General features: G+C 43.6%; 1 protein-coding gene across 3 annotated transcripts in view; it reads right to left on the bottom strand.

Annotated features, from left to right (window-relative positions):
* The window catches only part of DPP9 (dipeptidyl peptidase 9), a 199,699-nt gene that overhangs the window by 52,700 nt on the left and 129,458 nt on the right, over positions 1 to 17,541 (bottom strand). For all 3 annotated transcript variants that reach the window (XM_029614573.1, XM_029614571.1, XM_029614572.1), the window contains exons 14-18: positions 14,369 to 14,521; positions 14,086 to 14,221; positions 13,405 to 13,550; positions 12,755 to 12,901; positions 12,475 to 12,627 (exon numbers count right to left, since the gene is read on the bottom strand). In XM_029614573.1, coding sequence (XP_029470433.1) covers positions 12,475 to 12,627; positions 12,755 to 12,901; positions 13,405 to 13,550; positions 14,086 to 14,221; positions 14,369 to 14,521 — 735 coding nt within the window. The remainder of the gene's footprint in view (positions 1 to 12,474; positions 12,628 to 12,754; positions 12,902 to 13,404; positions 13,551 to 14,085; positions 14,222 to 14,368; positions 14,522 to 17,541) is intronic.

Genomic DNA, 17,541 nt, shown 5'->3' on the forward strand with positions numbered 1-17,541 from the left:
TTCTTTTGAATCAATTGCCAAAAAATAAATATTATATTGTTTCTATTCCTAGGCTAAACAAATGAGGCGGTGGTATAATATTATCAAAGAAAGAATTATATTTAAAAATGCAGGAAATTAATGCTCCACCCAAATTTGAAATTGCCTTACTAAAATCTCAATTTTTGCAAATATGTTTAATCTATGCACATCCAAACTTATTAGAACTTAATGTCTCACCTTTAATTGAATTTTTTGTCAGTAACCTAAACCTGGATACTCCAACCATCATATTGGGCGACTAACTTACATGAGGATAAAGACCCACTATCTCACAACTGTGAGGCCTTCCTAAACTCTATGTCAGCATTAGGCTTTCAACAAATAGTAAATCAAGCAACACACAATGCAGGACACACATTAAATTTGATATTTATCAATTCTTACATCTATAGCCCTCGCAGTCCCACTATTAACGCGATACCATGGTCTGATCATAAACTAATAACCACTGAGATTAATGTCCAATACCCAACTCTAGTACCACCAGCTACAAAGACTAAAATAGAATATAGGAAACCCTGTCAGACACCCAAATTGAACATCTCACTAATGTACTGAAGGAATTAGATTTATCAAGTAGTAATAACGCAATTAATTCTTGGATCTTACTAACAAAAAAGTAGCAGAAAATTGCTGTCCACTTACTAAAAAAGTTATTTCTATTAACAAAAAACAACATTCCCCATGGTACACCATCGAGATGAGAACTCTAAAAAGAACCCTGAGAAAGGCCGAGAGACAATGAAGAGCATCTCCTACGACTGACTTATTAACAAAATATAGATCAATCCTACATAAATACAACAAATCCACCAATAAAGCAAAGAAAGAATTTTATTCCAACAAAATAATTTTCAATATAACCCAAGAGCCCTATTTACCTATGTAAAAGATCTGACCAATCCCATCAAAATTCCCACATCAGACAATTCTATTAATTGTAATACAATTGCCCAATATTTCAAAGATAAGACTTTAAACACTCTATAAAAAAAAACAAAAAAAAAAAAAAAACAAACCACAAAACATCTCCTCGTATGATTCAAATCAAATTGTACTACCAAGCAACCCTAAAGATCATTTAACGTCCTTTGAAACAATTTCATCTGTTGAAGTAGAGGGTATAATAAAAAATATGAATCCAGCTTCCCACCCAATTGACCATATTTCAATAAATCTATTAAAAACAGTCACCACTATAGTTTCCAGACCCATTGCGGATATAATTAACTTATCTATTAATGAAGCAAATGTTCCAGACATCTTAAAAATAGCCATAGTAAAACCAATCATGAAAAAAACCACAATCCAATTCTCTCGACTTGACAAATTTAAGACCAATTTCTAATTTACCATGTATATCCAAGATTTTGGAGAAGGTAATTAACAAACAACTAACAGATTACCTTGAAACCCATAGTACACTATTCCCTGCACAACATGGATTCAGAAAATATTTTAGTACTGAGACCCTGTTAGCAACTTTACATGATATTATCCTTAGAGGGGCCGATAACAGCCAAACTTATTTTCTGATTATGCTGGATATATCTTCAGCATTCGATACAGTTAATCATAAAATTCTCTTAGATAGATTAAATGAAATAGGTATTAAAGACTCTGCACTGAAATGGTTTGACTCTTAAAGAATAGATCTTTTAAAGTAAAATTTCATAAAGAATCTCAACCAATTGATCTTCAACATGGTGTACCACAGGGATCCTCTCTGTCAGCGACCCTTTTTAATAGAGATGTGAATCGGAACTGATATCGGATCCGATTCTGGTTCCGATTCACATCTATAGAGATGTGAATCGGAACCGATATCGGATCCGATTCTGGTTCCGATTCACATCTATACTTTTTAATGTTTACATGCTTCCTTTATGCAGAATTTTATTTGGTTTCAGTCTTACGCATTTTATGCTGACGATGTTCAAATTTTAATTCCAATCGAAAATCAATTGGGATATATACCAATCTGCCATTCATAAAGTACTAACCAAAATGAATCTCTCTCTGAATGCAAAAAAGACAGATTTTATATATCTCCCCTAAATTAACCCAGTCACAAGAACTTGAAATTCAGGAAGCTGCCAAAAATTATCCCATTTCTCTGGAGGTACGAGATCTTGGGATCCTCCTTGATTGTGAATTCACACTAAAAGCATGCATAAAAAAAATCATTAACGTGGGTATACTAAATTGAATGTACTTAAAAGATTGAAGCCTCTCTTATTTCCAAAAGATTTTAGAACAGTTTTACAAGCTGTTTTGTCAAAATTAGATTATTGTAATTTGATGCTTTTAGGCCTACCAGCGAATGTGACAAGACCACTACAACTACTGCAGAACTCAGCAGCTAGACTTTTAACAGGAACTAAAAGATCTGATCACATTATGCCAATATTGAAAGACTTTCATTGGTTACCTGTTAAATACAGGGCGCAGCATAAAGTTCTATCGCTAATTCATAAAACCCTCTACAACGAAAAGATAGAATGGTTAACCTCAACATTACATTTTCATATCCCATCAAGAATTACAAGATCAGCAGGTACAGGGATGCTACCCATACCTTCTCCTAAAATTGCTCATTTAAATAATGTCAGAGCAAGGGCTATTTCCATTGCAGGGCCCCAAGCTGTGGAACTCTCTATCCCAGGAACTAAGGATGGAATCTGACATTAAAATATTTAAAAAGGGTATTAAAACATGGCTATTCAATCAAGCCTTCCAAGAGCTTTAACCTAAGGATTATATTCCCCTTTAATATAAACATTTAGTTAATTATATTATCTCTGCTCTTACTGTTCTGCTTCTTTAACTGTTTAAATTTTGTTTAATTATTTTACTATTTTATTTATTAGTTTATTATGAAACTTTGTATTTACTTCTCTTCATTTAATTTTGGAAATGCAAATATTTTTAAATGAACATTTGTTAACTATTGTAAACCGATGTGATATGTTCTCATGAAACTTCAGTATATAAAAATTAAATAATAATAATAATAATAATAATAATAAAAACACTGAAAAGGCCCCCACCTCATGGCTGAATATTACCAAATCTATTGCAGACAACATAAACCCAACCATCAAAAAAACATTAAAAAATCCAAATCATCAAAACCAATGGTACAACAACATAAGAGCAGCCAAACGTGAACTTAGAAAAAAAAGAGAAAACCTGCATAGGAACAAAACAACCCAACTTCTCAACGCCTATCGAACCCTCCTAGCCTACTATAAAAAAACTTATCCCCAATGCCAAGAAAGAATTCTACTCGGGCAAAATAAATACCAACATAACCCCATAATGCTATTCTCCATTGTGCAGAACCTTACACCAAAGCATCAATTGAGCCGAGAATACCACCCGACATAAATAAATGCAACGAATTTGCAGACTTCTTTAACGCGAAAATCAAGAATCTAATACAGGGGTCAGGAACCCATGGCTCGCGAGCCAGATATGGCTCTTTTGATGGCTGCATCTGACTCGCAGACAAATCTAAATCAGTGTGTCGCCACACTTTCCAGTCCCCCGCTGACCCAGCTGCTCCCCGGTCCTCCTCCGCCCGGGCTTAAAATGCTGTCAGCCCGGGCGGAACGCGGCAGAATAGCTGGAGTCAGCGGCACCGGCATGCTCTCTTCTTCCCGCCCCCAGCGGCCCAGAAGAGGAAGCGGCAGAATAGCTGGAGTCGGCGGCACCGGCATGCTCTCTTCTTCCCACCCCCAGCGGCCCAGAAGAGGAAGCGGCAGAATAGCTGGAATCGGCGGCACCGGCATGCTCTCTTCTTCCCACCCCCCTGCGGCCCGGAAGAAGCAGCGGCAGAATAGCTGGAGTCGGCGGCACCGGCATGCTCTCTTCTTCCCGCCCCCAGCGGCCCAGAAGAGGAAGCGGCAGAATAGCTGGAGTCGGTGGCACCGGCGTGCTCTCTTCTTCCCGCCCCCTCCCCCAGCCCGGAAGAGGAAGTGGTGAGCAGCGGGTGCGTGCGCGGGAAGAAGAGACCACGCTAGTGTGGTCAGCGTCGGTCCGACGAAAAGAAGACTGTGCAGCGCGGCTCAGAGGAAAATGAAGAGCTTCAAACCGCGGCCCATGGGACTCCTCCTCCGCGAGGGCTGAAAATGAAGGAGGTTAGCGTTGGAAGGAGGCTGCTGCTGTTGCCGCGAGTTCCCGGGGTGGGGGTGGGGGAGAGAGAGAGTGAACGAGCGAGCAAGCATGTGTGTTTGAGATCCTGTGTGTGTGAGTGAGAGATTGCATATGTGTGTATGATTGAGAGCCTGTATATGTGAAAGAGAGTATGTCTGTGATTGAGAGCCTGCCTGTGAGAGAGAGAGCATGAATGTAAGTTTACGATTGGGAACCTGTATGTGTAAGTTTGTGATTGAAAACCTGTTTGTGTGAAAGAGTATGTGTGTATGATTGAGATCCTTTGTGTGTGAGAGAAATCATGTGTATGTATGATTAAGAGCCTGTGTGTATAAGTAAGAGAGAGATCATGTGTGTCTGTGTGTGATTGAGAGCTGGTTTAGGTGATGGAGCATGTGAGTATGTGATTGAGAGCCTGTGTTTAAATGAGAGAGAGAGACCATGTGTGTCTGTGTGTGATTGAGAGCTGATTTAGGTGAGGGAGCATGTGAGTATGTGATTGAGAGCCTGTGTGTAAATGAGAGAAAGAGAGGACATGTTTGTAAGCATGTGAATGAGAGTCTGTGTGTGAGAGAAAAAGACAGCATGTATTTATGTGATTGAAAGCCTGTGTGTGTGTGTAAGCGTGAAAAGATAGACAGCATGTGTGTAAATGTGTAATTAAGAGCCTATATAAGTTAAAGAGAAAAAGCATGTGTATATGTGAGTGACAGAGCATGTGTGTATAGGTGCGTAATTGAGAGCCAGTGTGAGAGAGCGCGCTGGTATGTGACTGACAGGTCGATACTGTAAGGCAGCGTTAGAAAGAGTGCGGCAGTGCCGGGCGCACCCTCGTTCCCCGCACGCACAGTTCTCTTTACATACCGCTCGATACTCTATGTAAATTGCTTGCAAATGCAAGCCGCGTCTGCGAAGCATTAGGGAAGCGTTAGGCCCGCGCAACCAATTTTACTGTATAGGCGCTTAATACAGCGCCTATACAGTATCCTGGGTGCACTGGTACCTGTCATTTCAAATGTCATTTCAACTGACATTTGAAATGACAAGTACAAGGAAGTGGATGGTTCCCCCCCTCCCGAAGCAAGGCGCAGGGCGAAAATTAAAACAAAAGGGAATAAAGTGTAAAAAAAAGTAAACTTACTGGCGGGAACCGGCGGGCGCGCATTCGATCCAGGCAGTGGCGGGAGCCGGTGGCCGGGTGGGCTCCCGTTCATCCAGGCGGCGGCGGGAGCCTGCGCGCGTTCGATCCAGGCGGCGGCGGGAGCTGGCAGGCGGGTGGGCGCCCGTTCATCCAGGCCGCGGCGGGCACGCGTTCATCCAGGCCGCAGCGGGCGGGCGCGCGTTCGATCCAGGCGGCAGCGGGCGGGTGGGCGCCCGTTCATCCAGGCGGTGGAGGGAGCCGGCGGGCGGGCGCGCATTCATCCAGGCGGAGGGAGCCGGCAGTGAAAGCGGCCTCCAGCAGCCCCCGCCAGCAGTGAATGAATGCACGCCTGTGTACGCCCGTGCGATTTCGGCTCTCAAGGCAGTCACATGCGCCGAAATCGCACGGGCGTACACAGGCGTGCATTCATTCACTGCCGGTGGGGGCTGCCGGAGGCCGCTTTCGCCGCCGGCTCCCTCCGCCTGGATGAATGCGCGCCCACCCACCCGCTCCCGCCTGGATCGAACGCGCTCCCGCCGCGGCCTGGATGAATGGGCGCCCATCCCGCCCGCCGGCTCCCGCCGCGGCCTGAACGGGCTCCCGCCGCGGCCTGGATGAACGGGCGCCCACCCGCCCGCCGCCTGGATCGCACGCGCGCCCACCCGCCCGGATATACGGGCGCCCACCCGCCCGTGTGGAGATGGGGAATTCGGAAAGTGACAGGTGTGTATATATACATATATATACATACATATACATACATATATACACACACCTGTCACATATATATATATATATATATACTTATACATATATATATATATATATACTTATATATACTTATATATATATATATACTTATATATATATATATATATATATATATACTTATATATAATTATATATATAATTTATTTATTTAAACATTTTTATATACCGGCATTCGTTGTGGACATCATGTCGGTTTACAGTAAACAGGTTAAGATTGGAAAGTTACATTTTAACAGGGAAGTCAAAAACTGGGAGAGGGGGTAACGATAGGCAGCTAAGAAAGACAGGGTAAACAAAACAAGGTTCCTCACGGTGAGGAGATGGAGTATAACAAACATAGTTCCTCAATATGAGAAAAAGGGGGAGTAGACGTATTGTGGTCTACATTGGCACGGGTTGATATATATATCAGTTGATTATATATATATATATATATATATATATATATATATAACAACTTTACGCTGCAAATGTTAGTATATATGGAGGTCGTCCATGGTGCAGTCCGGTACGTAGCTGTTCAAACACCACACTAACACCAGGTAGAGGGTAGGCGGTAAACTAACAGGTTAAGGACGCGGCAAAATAGCGGGTTACAAAGGAGATAATTGGAGCGCGCGTCACAGTATCGGAGGGCAATAGCTAATTCGTTCATTTATATATCATATACATGCTGGGTGCGGAAAGGGTTACGGGTCGGTTTCAAGAAGCGCTAAGGACGCGTGAAACTGGAGACTGTATCGCAGGATTGCCTTACGTGTCCGAATTGTGCGCCCTCAGCGGGTTACAGACGGGGAATCTCCAACCGCACGTTACAGTATCGAGCTGTGAGAGAGGAGAAAGTTCCAAGCAAACCACCCCTCCTCCTGCTAATGCAGAACAATCTCAGGACACCTGGATATCAAACGTTCCCAGGTATGCAGAGCAAAAAAATTTTTGTATCCTTATTATTTTTCATTACTGGGTCTTTGTGTCTGCTATTTTGAAATATTTTGTTGGTATCTGGAAATTTTTTATATGAGTTTTTCATTATTGGATATTCCACTCATCAGCTGTTTCGAAATATGTTCTTTTTGTTAGTACAGTTTTACTGCTGATGATTTTATATTTCTTGATTTGTTTTATAAGGATGGGTGATGTTTCTTTTTTCCTTTGTTACACTGCATACAGAGACTCTGGCTTGTTGCAGTTTCCAATTCAGTTTTTTCTGCATGCTTCTAGTTATGCGTTTTGGTCTCTTTATTCTATGTTAGGTGAGGCTCAGTACGTGATTCAGGTGAGGTTTTCTGCTGGCGTGTAGTTTCTGTGTAGGACTCTATTGCAGCCTGACTTGGTCCGTTTTCCTAATAGGAGATGTATTGATGTCTTAAGGCCTGGTGTAATATTTTCAGAGACTTATTTTACTTTAAAAGTGTGATCTTACATAAAATGCACACATTTACTTGTATTTAGTTTTAAACATATTGTATGGCTCTCATGGAATTACATTTTAAAATATGTGGCATTTATGGCTCTCTCAGCCAAAAAGGTTCCTGACCCCTGATCTAATAAATAACAATCTCAACACAAACACCCAAAACATAATAGTGACACAGAAAACAACAAAGAGGTCGAACTTCGACCCGGTCTTCTCGCTGGAAATCCAAACAATCATCAAAAAAATGAATCCAGCAAATCACCCCATCGACAGCATCCCCATACCAACAATCAAATTGATCGAGACCTCAATAACCAAAACGATAACTGACATAGTTAACCTATACCTCACTGAAGGAAATTACCCGGAATGTCTAAAGTCAGCAATAATCAAACCCTTAATAAAAAAGAACCACCTAGACCCTGAAAAACTACTAAACTACCAACCCATATCCAACCTACCTTTCATTGCCAAGATCATAGAAAAAAATCATCCACTCCCAGCTCACCGATCACCTAGAAATGAACAACATACTACACCCCTCACAATTTGGCTTCAGGAAAAACCTAAGCACAGAAACACTACTCCTCATTAAACGACACCATACTCAGAGGATTTGACAGCAACCAAAGCTACTTGCTGATTCTCCTGGATTTATCAGCTGCATTCGATAAAGTAAACCACACAATCCTTCTCCAAAGACTGTCTGAATTAGGAGCATCTGGCAAAACTTTAATGGTTTTCATCCTACTTATCACACAGAAGCTTCCAAGTAATATTCAACAATACCTTCTCAAAGAAAATAAACCTCAGCACAGGAGTTCCCCAAGGATCAGCACTATCCGCAACACTCTTCAACATCTTTCTCCTTCCAGTATGTGACCTGCTGGATCACCTTGGTCTGACCCACTTCCTATACGTAGGTGATATACAAATACTTATCCCAATAAATAACACCTTGGAAGAAACTTACAAAAAAATAGCTATGTACCTCGTAGAAATTAAACAGCTATTAACTGATTTAAAACTCGTTAACAGACAAAACAGAAATACTCATCCTTGACAGAAACAACAAATCACCCACACCGCCACTTAAAATTGAGAACCAAAAACATCCATCTCTCCAGTCACGCATGCTCGAAACCTAGGATTCATCATTGACGGCGAGCTATCCTTCAGGATCCACATAACTAACAAAATCAAGGAAGGATACCACAAGTTACTAACCCTTAGATGACTTAAATCTTTCCTCTCACAGGACGACTTCAGAACAGTGCTACAACTACTCATTTTCTCCAACCTTGACTACTGCAACTCCTTACTTTTCGGCTTACCACTCTCGCAACCATCCGTCCACTCCAAATCCTACAGAACACAGCTGCCAGAATCTTAGCAGGAACAAAAAGACACAATCATATTACTCCAACTCTCATATCGCTACATTGGCTCCCAATAAAATACCGCATAGACTACAAAGTACTAACATTACTACACAAAATAACCCTAGGACATCAAACCAACTGGCTAAGTAAAACAATTGAACTCCATGCCCCAAAACAAAACCTCAGCTCAACCAACAAAGGTCTCCTGAAAATTCCACCCGCCTGAACCACACAACTCACCACAACTCATGAAAGAGCCATATCCATTAGAAACCCCAAACTATGGAACTCCCTTCCAATCGAAATAAGAACACAACCCAACCTAAAAACCTTCAAGAAGGATCTAAAAACCTGGCTATTCACCAAAGCCTACTCTAATATACACTGACAACCATACAACTAGTCACCTATCTAACTCACCCAAAAGGAACATGCCATCCACACCATCCCCATGAGAACCTTTCGGAAGGAATCTTATATAACTAACCCGAAATGTGTATCTAACCATACCATTGCTGTAACTCTACCCTGAGCCTATCATAAATAAATAGTTACTAACTTACTCCTGTAACCCTATCCTATCACTCTATCCTCTAACCCTACCCTGTAACCTCTTCATGTAACTATCATGTAACCCTACTATAAACATATTGTATTTGATAACCTGTTAACATCGATAATTGTAAACAGTTATGATGGCGAAACCGAATGACGGCATATAAAACTCGATAAATAAATAAAATAAACCTTCTTGCAGGAAAGACAAAACATGAGACGAGGACAGTACAGCCTGCACCCCTTTAGACTTGCACCATGCCTCAAAAATCTTCCAGACCCGAACATACAACAGGGAAATAGACATCCGCCTAGCTTGTAGAAGAGTAGTGATCATCGCTTCCGGCTATCCTTTCCGTCTCAAGCGTCACCTCTCTAAAGCCAAGCTGCTAGACAAAAGTGATCTGCCTGGTCTGAAAATATGGGGCCCTGGCGGAGAAGACAAGGAAGGTGACTGAAGCGTAATGGTCCGTCCACTGCTAAATTGACCAAATCAGTGAACCACGGTCGACGAGGCCACACCAGGGCTACCAGCACCACATCCCCCAGGTGCTTTTCTATCCGACGCAAGACCTTGCCCACTAGACGTCAAAGATGGAAAACAAAGCAGGATCCCCTAAGGCCAAGGTATCACCAGAGCGTCGACCCCCTCGGCCCTGTACTCTCTTCTTTGGCTGAAAAAACAAAGTGCTTCGCATTGAGATGAGTCTCCATCAAATCGACATGGGGACAGCTCCACCATTCTCGGATGAGCTGCATCGCTGAATCCGCCAATTTCCACTCACCTGGATCCAACCTTTTGCGACTGAGAAAATCGGTCTGGATGTTCAACACTCGCGATATGAGACGCCGCTATCTGAACCAAGTACTGCTCTGCCCAGAGAAACAACTCTTGAGTGTCCAGGGCCACCCCCCAACTCTTGGTGCCGCCCTGTTGATTGATGTATGCTACAGTCGTCGCATTGTCTAACAAAACCCTGACCGAGCGACCTTGAACCAGAGGTAGAAAAGTGAGTAATGCCAGCTGCACTGCCCTGGTCTCCAAATGATTGATATTCCATGAGGTTTCTTCCAAAGACAAGTGCCCTGGGCTGCCTGTCACTGGGCACATCGGCATCGGTAGTACCCAATTTGGAACCTCCAGATCGACACCATGCTGTAGATCAGACGGCTGTGGCCACCAAGAGAGGTTGTCCTGTGTCAAAACATCTAGAAAGACAGGTTGATGAAAGGCCTCTAACAACGGATTCCACCTCTCCTACAGAGCCCATCTGAGCGGCCGCATATGCGTGAAGGCCCACAGTACTAACCTCCAGCGTGAAAGCCATCAACCCCAGTACCTGCAAAAAATCCCAGGCTCGAAGTACCCTCAACGCTAACAAGCGCCGAACTTGCTTCTGTAACTTGCACATTCTCTCCTCCTTCAGAAGTACCTTGCCCTGCCTCGAATTGAATCGAGCTCAGAGGTAGTCGAGAGTCTGATATGGGTCCGGGTGACTCTTCACCAGATTGACCACCCAGTGAGCGATTCTAGAAAATGAATCACCTTCTGCACCTCGGTGCGGCACCCGTCTAACGACTTTTCTCTGATGAGCTAATCGTCGAGATAAGGGTGCACCAGCACCCCCTTGCGCCGAAGACTGCCGCTACCACCACCATAACCTTGGTGAATGTGTGGGTTGCTGTGGCCAGCCCGAAAGAAAGAGCTTGAAACTGCAACAGCACCAAAAATCTCAGGAAGCTTTGGTGATCCTGACAAATGGGAATGTGCAGATACTCCGTCAAATCCAGGGAAGACAGAAACTCTCGGCTGCGCAACGCCACAATCACTGACCGTAAAGTCTCCATGCAAAACTTTGGAACCTTCAGTGCTACATTTACTTGCTTCAAGTCTAGAATGGGGCGAAAGGTGCCTTCCTTCTTTGGCACTACGAAATAAATGGAGTATCAACCCTTGCCCTGTTCGACTGGGGGAATCGGGATTACGGTCCCCAAGTCACGCAACCTATGCAAAATATTCCGAACTATGCAATGCTTTTCCAAGGACCTGCAGGGGGAGACTAGAAACAGGTCGCGAACGGGGCACACAAACAAACAAATGCGTAACCGTCTCATTACACTGAGAACACACTGATCCTGAGTGACTTTAGTCCACTCCCCATAAAACTGCACTAGGTGAAGAACGACAGGGAACGACTGAGTGGACCAGTCTCACCTCATTGTGAGGATTTGGCCCCCATAGCTCCACTGCCCGTGGGTGCCCTGAAGGGCCTACAACGTCCACAAAAGGACTGACCCCCAAATCGCACCTTGAGACGGAAACTGCTTTGAAGCCTCTCCAGGGGACCCGGGTGGACAGGGGAAAGTCACGGACGGAGATCCCCCTCAGAACATGTTGGTAAACACGAACTGGGGCCCAAAATGACCGCTGTTCCCGCCATGAGGAAGCCAGCAGGCTCAACGCGATTGGAGACAGCAGTACCGGGAACTTTTGCGGCCGCCACAGGACGATCAATTTTTTGGCGCTTCACGGCCATTGGGAGGACCCTTCCCCCGAGATACAAGCAGAGCAAAGCCCGGCACAGCTGAGACACACCGGGACCGCACCACAACCTCCAGCTCGTCCACCTCGACCAAACAGGGAAAGGGTCCTTCGGGATCCAAACCCCTGGGGAGGAAGGCTCACCCAAAAAAAGAAAAGGAACCGAAAACTGCAGGTTTATGCACCGGCCATCTGTTGGAGACAGAGAAATAATGAGGAACTGCAGGTGGCACCAGGGCTTAACAAGCAGTCAGTGAAACTTTCTCTCTCTCCATCTGCTGGCAGGGATGAATGAACCCAGGAGTCTGGACTGATCCGGGTACGTACAGGGAACAGTACTGAATCACTGCAATGCAGTCATGCAGAATAAAACCTAAGTGAGTAAGGGTTTCAGAACACAGCAACAGACTGGTTCAGAGTGCCAGTCATAGATAGGAAGAAAGTGAAAAGGCTTATTATAACCTACCTTAAAGACACTAGGTTTATGAATAAGCCCCATAAGGGAGAGGAAACCTCCATAAGACCAGCCATGTATTGCCACACGATTCAGGTCCACAAACCCATATTTCTCTGCCACAAAATGTAAACCTTCCACCTGGTCTTCAATTTCCACCTGACCCTATACAGAACAAGTGAATAAAGATCAATATTTCTCTATCCAGCAGAGCGAGGAACTCAGCATAGACAGCTACAGAACTCTCTGAAAGCAGATAGAAAAAGGAATAAGGAAAAACAAGCAATATTACCATTTGGTTTTTAAGTGCTCCTTCAAACGTGAGACCTCGCTGGCATGACCCCCTGCCGTCTATCACTACCACTGCATAACCAAGATGTGCTAATGTGTTCAGCCTCAGGTATTTGATGCCCTTAAAGGAATTATTTACTAGCTGGACCTGCAGAGAGAGACAGAAAGAGAGAGAGATGAGGCAGCCACCAGGGTTCCTACTTGGAAGTCTTCTGCTGTAGAATTAGCTCTGGTAGCTTGGATCTGCAGCACCTGAATGTAGGTGGTTTCATGCTGGTGTGGACAGGTTCATCCTAGGCTATCTTGAACAGAGTCTCAGAATTATCGGGTGGGTAAGGTAACATTCATGCTTCTTCTGAGACGCTAGCCAGACAATCTAACAAGGGATGCTCAGAAGTTATGTCACATAGGTCTGCTAGCAAAAATCATATGAAATCGGAGTAAGGAGAGGATGATCCATGAGAAGTGGCACAGATCATCAAGGCAAGTGCAGGATGGTCAATGGATTGTACAGACTGCACAATCTAAATAATTTATAATGGTAAAGAGGGACATAAGCAGGGAGGATAAAGGAAACAAAGGAAAGATGAATCTTCTTTTCTACACAGAAAGGAGAAAGCTGTGGGCAAATAACCTTGGACACTTTCCTACCTGGGGTCCTCCATACACAAAGAGCACCGTGGGATGCTTCCTGCCGGGAAGGACATTGTGAGGTTTGTAAACCATCCCATAGAGCTTTACATCAGATTGTGTGTGGAAATCAAAGACTTCAGGGGGAACATAGTATGGGGGGCAACCTGGAAATGAAAAGAATGTCAGAAAAGACTTCCCCAAAGCAGAATGCTGTAAACCCGCCCAACCTCACAAAAATACAGAACAAGAGAAAAATGAGCAGCTCTAGCAGCAGCAGCAGCATCATCTGGTTACAAATGAGAGGAGGGCAAAGCTTGAAACTAGAACTAATCTGCTGGGTATTAGGTGTAATTGGGCTGAAACACAACAGAATCAAATCCACAATTCACAGATATTTTAATCATGCCTCCCTCCATTATGAAGGGACAGAATGCTCAAACCTCAGGGAGGTCTCAGACTATGAAGCCGCAGCATAGGGAGCGACGCTTGTATCACTCATCTGGGAGTATCTAGGTATCATATGACGACAGGAAAAGTAGATCTCTAGGTTCAGGTAATATTGTGAATTCTTCAAGCTTTGCTCTTCTACTTTAGGCAGTGCCACCAGAACCCTCAGTGTACTTAGCATCCTGTAGTGAACACACACTATCCCCATTCTTCCCGAGTTTTCTGCTTGCTCTTGGAAGCAAGGATACTAACCGGCTGCTTCCATCATGCTGGCCCAGAACTCTGGCTGTTTGTGCAGCGGGTCATCGTCAGAACCACTCAACCTATAGACGTGCACACAGGGAGGGGCACTAACACTGCTGTAATGGCTGATGAACATGTCAAAATTCTGTGGACAAAGAACAGACAAGTAAAAGCAGATAAGAATTCAGCATGAAGCATTGTTGCCCACAGAGGAATGAAATGCGCAGTATGGAAAGCAAACAAATAGGGGAAAAAGCTCTTCTCCCCTCATGTCCATGGTTCCACACACTACCTGACTCATAGAGCAGCTGTGAGAGAATCCAGGTGTGGTGAGCCTCACTGTCTCCCCGGGAGACTCATAACTAGCCACATATAGGTGATGCTCCAACGGCGTATCCATAGTGCCTTGGAAATACACCAGTTTTGTTCTCTCATTCACCCAGATCTGAGGGAAAAAAAATCCAGACATTGCTCAGGGCTGTGAACAATAATTTCAAACCTATACAACTCTCATACAGAAGTTTGCTTTGGCTGCTGTTGAATCCCCATCCAGGTTTGTTTTTTTTTTAAATTTATTTTAGCATGATCACTGGTTTTAAGAGTCTTTAAATGCCCCCATCATGGACAAACTCTGAATAACAATACCTGCTCTTAACTTTTCTATATTTACAGATTTGTACTTAGATAAAGTAAAGTAATGTGGTTGCCATATTAATTTGCTTAAATGTATGGAAATAAAGGTCTGGAAACAGATAAGCATGGGGGTAACCTGCACAGAGAGGAAAATTCGTTCTTACTTGCTAATTTTCTTTCCTGAAATACCACGGATCAGTCCAGACGAGTGGATTGATGCAACCCTACCAGCAGATGGAGGCAGAGAATAAAGCTTTGAGGCACTGCTACATAACCGAGGGTGCCATTTTATTTATTTATTTATTTAGAGCTTTTTTATACCGGCATTCATGATACAATCATATCATGCTGGTTTACAGATAACAAGGGGTGCAGTAACTTAGTACATATAACAAGTGCATAAGAAACAATAGAGTTACAATATAACAGGGTTGCTAGAACTGGTAGAGCAAGGAGAGAATAATTAAAGACAATTATACAGAGGTAAAATATTTACAATAAGACGTATTTACATTATGCAGCAGTGGTCTGTTAATGGGTATTGGACTCGGGAAAAGGCTTGTTTAAATAGCCAAGTCTTAAGCCTTTTTCTGAAAGTTAATAAGCATGGCTCTAGTCTGAGATCAGGTGGTAATGTGTTCCAAAGAGAGGGGCCCGCCGTTGAAAAGGCCCGATTTCTGAGTTGTAGATAGTATGTGGATTTGGTAGGAGGGATGAGCAGGGATCCTCTGTAGGCTTCTCTGATGGGTCTGGATGATGTGTGTAGTCTGAGGGGGATTTGGAGGTTGAGAGGGGCTTGGGAATGGATGGTTTTATGGATGATGGTGAGGGACTTGTGTAGGATTCTGAAGTGTATAGGTAGCCAGTGTAGATTTTTTAAAATAGGAGTGATGTGGTCTCTTCTTCTTGAGTTTGTCAGGATTCTGGCTGCCGCGTTCTGGAGCATCTGAAGTGGTTTTATAGATGAGGCCGGGAGACCCATCAAGATAGAGTTGCAATAATCTATCTTGGAGAATATGACGGCTTGAAGGACTGTTCTGCAGTCATGGAAGTGTAGGAGAGGTTTCATTCTTTTTATTACCTGTAGCTTGTAGAAGCAATTTTTGGTCGTATTGTTGATAAATGTTTTTAGATTCAGGTGATTGTCTATTATTACTCCAAGATCTCTTACTTGTGTGACAATGGTATTAGAGGGGGCAGTATGCAGGGAGTTGCTGTGTTAGGGAGTGATGAGGAGGAGTTCTGTTTTGGCTGCGTTTAAAATTAGGTTTAGGTTGGCAAGGAGACTATTTATCTCTCGGAGGCAGTTATCCCAGTGTTTCAGTGTTTTGGTGATGGATATCAGAATTTGCACGTCATCGGCGTATAAGAAATGTTTTAGTTGAAGTTTGGTTAGCAATTGGCATAGAGGAAGAAGGTAAATGTTGAATAAAGTAGGGGATAGGGAGGAACCTTGAGGGACTCCTAGCGAGGAATTGTAGCGGGGGGATTCTTTGTTATTGATTCTCACTTTGTAACCTCTGTTACAAAGGAATGTTTTGAACCATGTGTGTGCCAAGCCTGTTATTCCAATGTCTGATAGGCGATTGAGGAGAATGGAATGGTTTACAGTATCGAATGCCGCCGACAGGTCTAGGAGAATTAATAAGAAGGATTGTCCTTTGTCCAAGCCCATGGCGAGGTGGTCTGTTAGCGATAAGAGTAAGGTTTCAGTGCTTAAAGCCTTGCACAACCCATATTGGGAGGGGTATAGTATTTCGTGGTCTTCAAGGTAGTCTGAGAGTTGTGAATTTACCAGTTTTTCCAAAATATTTGCAACGAAAGGCAGGTTGGAAATTGGGCGGAAGTTGTTGGGATTCTTTGGATCCAGGTCTGGTTTCTTCAGTAGAGGTTTAAGAGAGGCAATTTTTAGGGCGTTGGGGAAGATTCCCTGTGTAAAGGAACAGTTTATGATGTCTGCTAGTGGTTTGGAGATGGTTTCAGGTATTAGCAGGAGGAGTTTGGATGGTATAAGGTCGAGGGGATGGGAGGAAGGCTTCATTTTCTTTAATAGAGACTGGATCTCTGAGGCAGTGGTAGGTTCAAATGCATCCAGCGAGGTTCTTTTGCAGTGGAGGTGGAAGGTGGTGGTCAGCGATGTGGGGCTAGGAGGTAGGGAGGTTAGGAGATTGGCAATTTTGCTTTGGAAGAATATGGCTAGTTCGTCGGCTTTGGCTTGTGCTTGTTCATAAGGGATAGGTGGTGTGTTATGTTGAGTTAATTCGGAAACAATAGAGAAGAGTGCTTTTGCGTCAAAGGTAAAGTCGTGAATCTTGTGGGCGTAGAAATCCCTTTTTGCCTTTATGGTTGAGTTCCTGTAAAGATGGAGGGCAGTTTTGTAGGCGGAAAGTGTGTTGGGACAAGGAGTTTTGCGCCATTTGTTTTCCTTTTTTCTGAAGACTTGTTTGAGTGTCCGTAGATCATTATTGAACCATGGTTGTCTCTTTGGGGAATTTAGTTTGAGTTTTTTTGTTGATAGTGGACATAATTTATTTGCTATTTCCTCTGTGATATTGTTCCAGGATGACAGGGCTGAGTTGGGATCTGAGAGGTTTAAGTGTGGAAGTTCTTTAGTCAGGTGGATGCTGAGGTCAGCGGAAGAGCAGGATCTTCTGAAGGTGAATGAAGATTGAGGGGGGTGAGGGTTACAGGATTCAGATATTGAGAAAGTACCGGATATTAGTGAGTGATCCGACCAGGGGACCGGTGTACATTCAGGGGGGGGACGAGTGCTTGATGCCAGCGTTTATGAAAATGAGGTCCAGGGTATGGCCTGCTTTGTGGGTAGGTTTC

This window comes from Rhinatrema bivittatum, chromosome 8 (genome assembly GCF_901001135.1).
Source record: "Rhinatrema bivittatum chromosome 8, aRhiBiv1.1, whole genome shotgun sequence".
Taxonomy (NCBI): Eukaryota; Metazoa; Chordata; class Amphibia; order Gymnophiona; family Rhinatrematidae; genus Rhinatrema; species Rhinatrema bivittatum.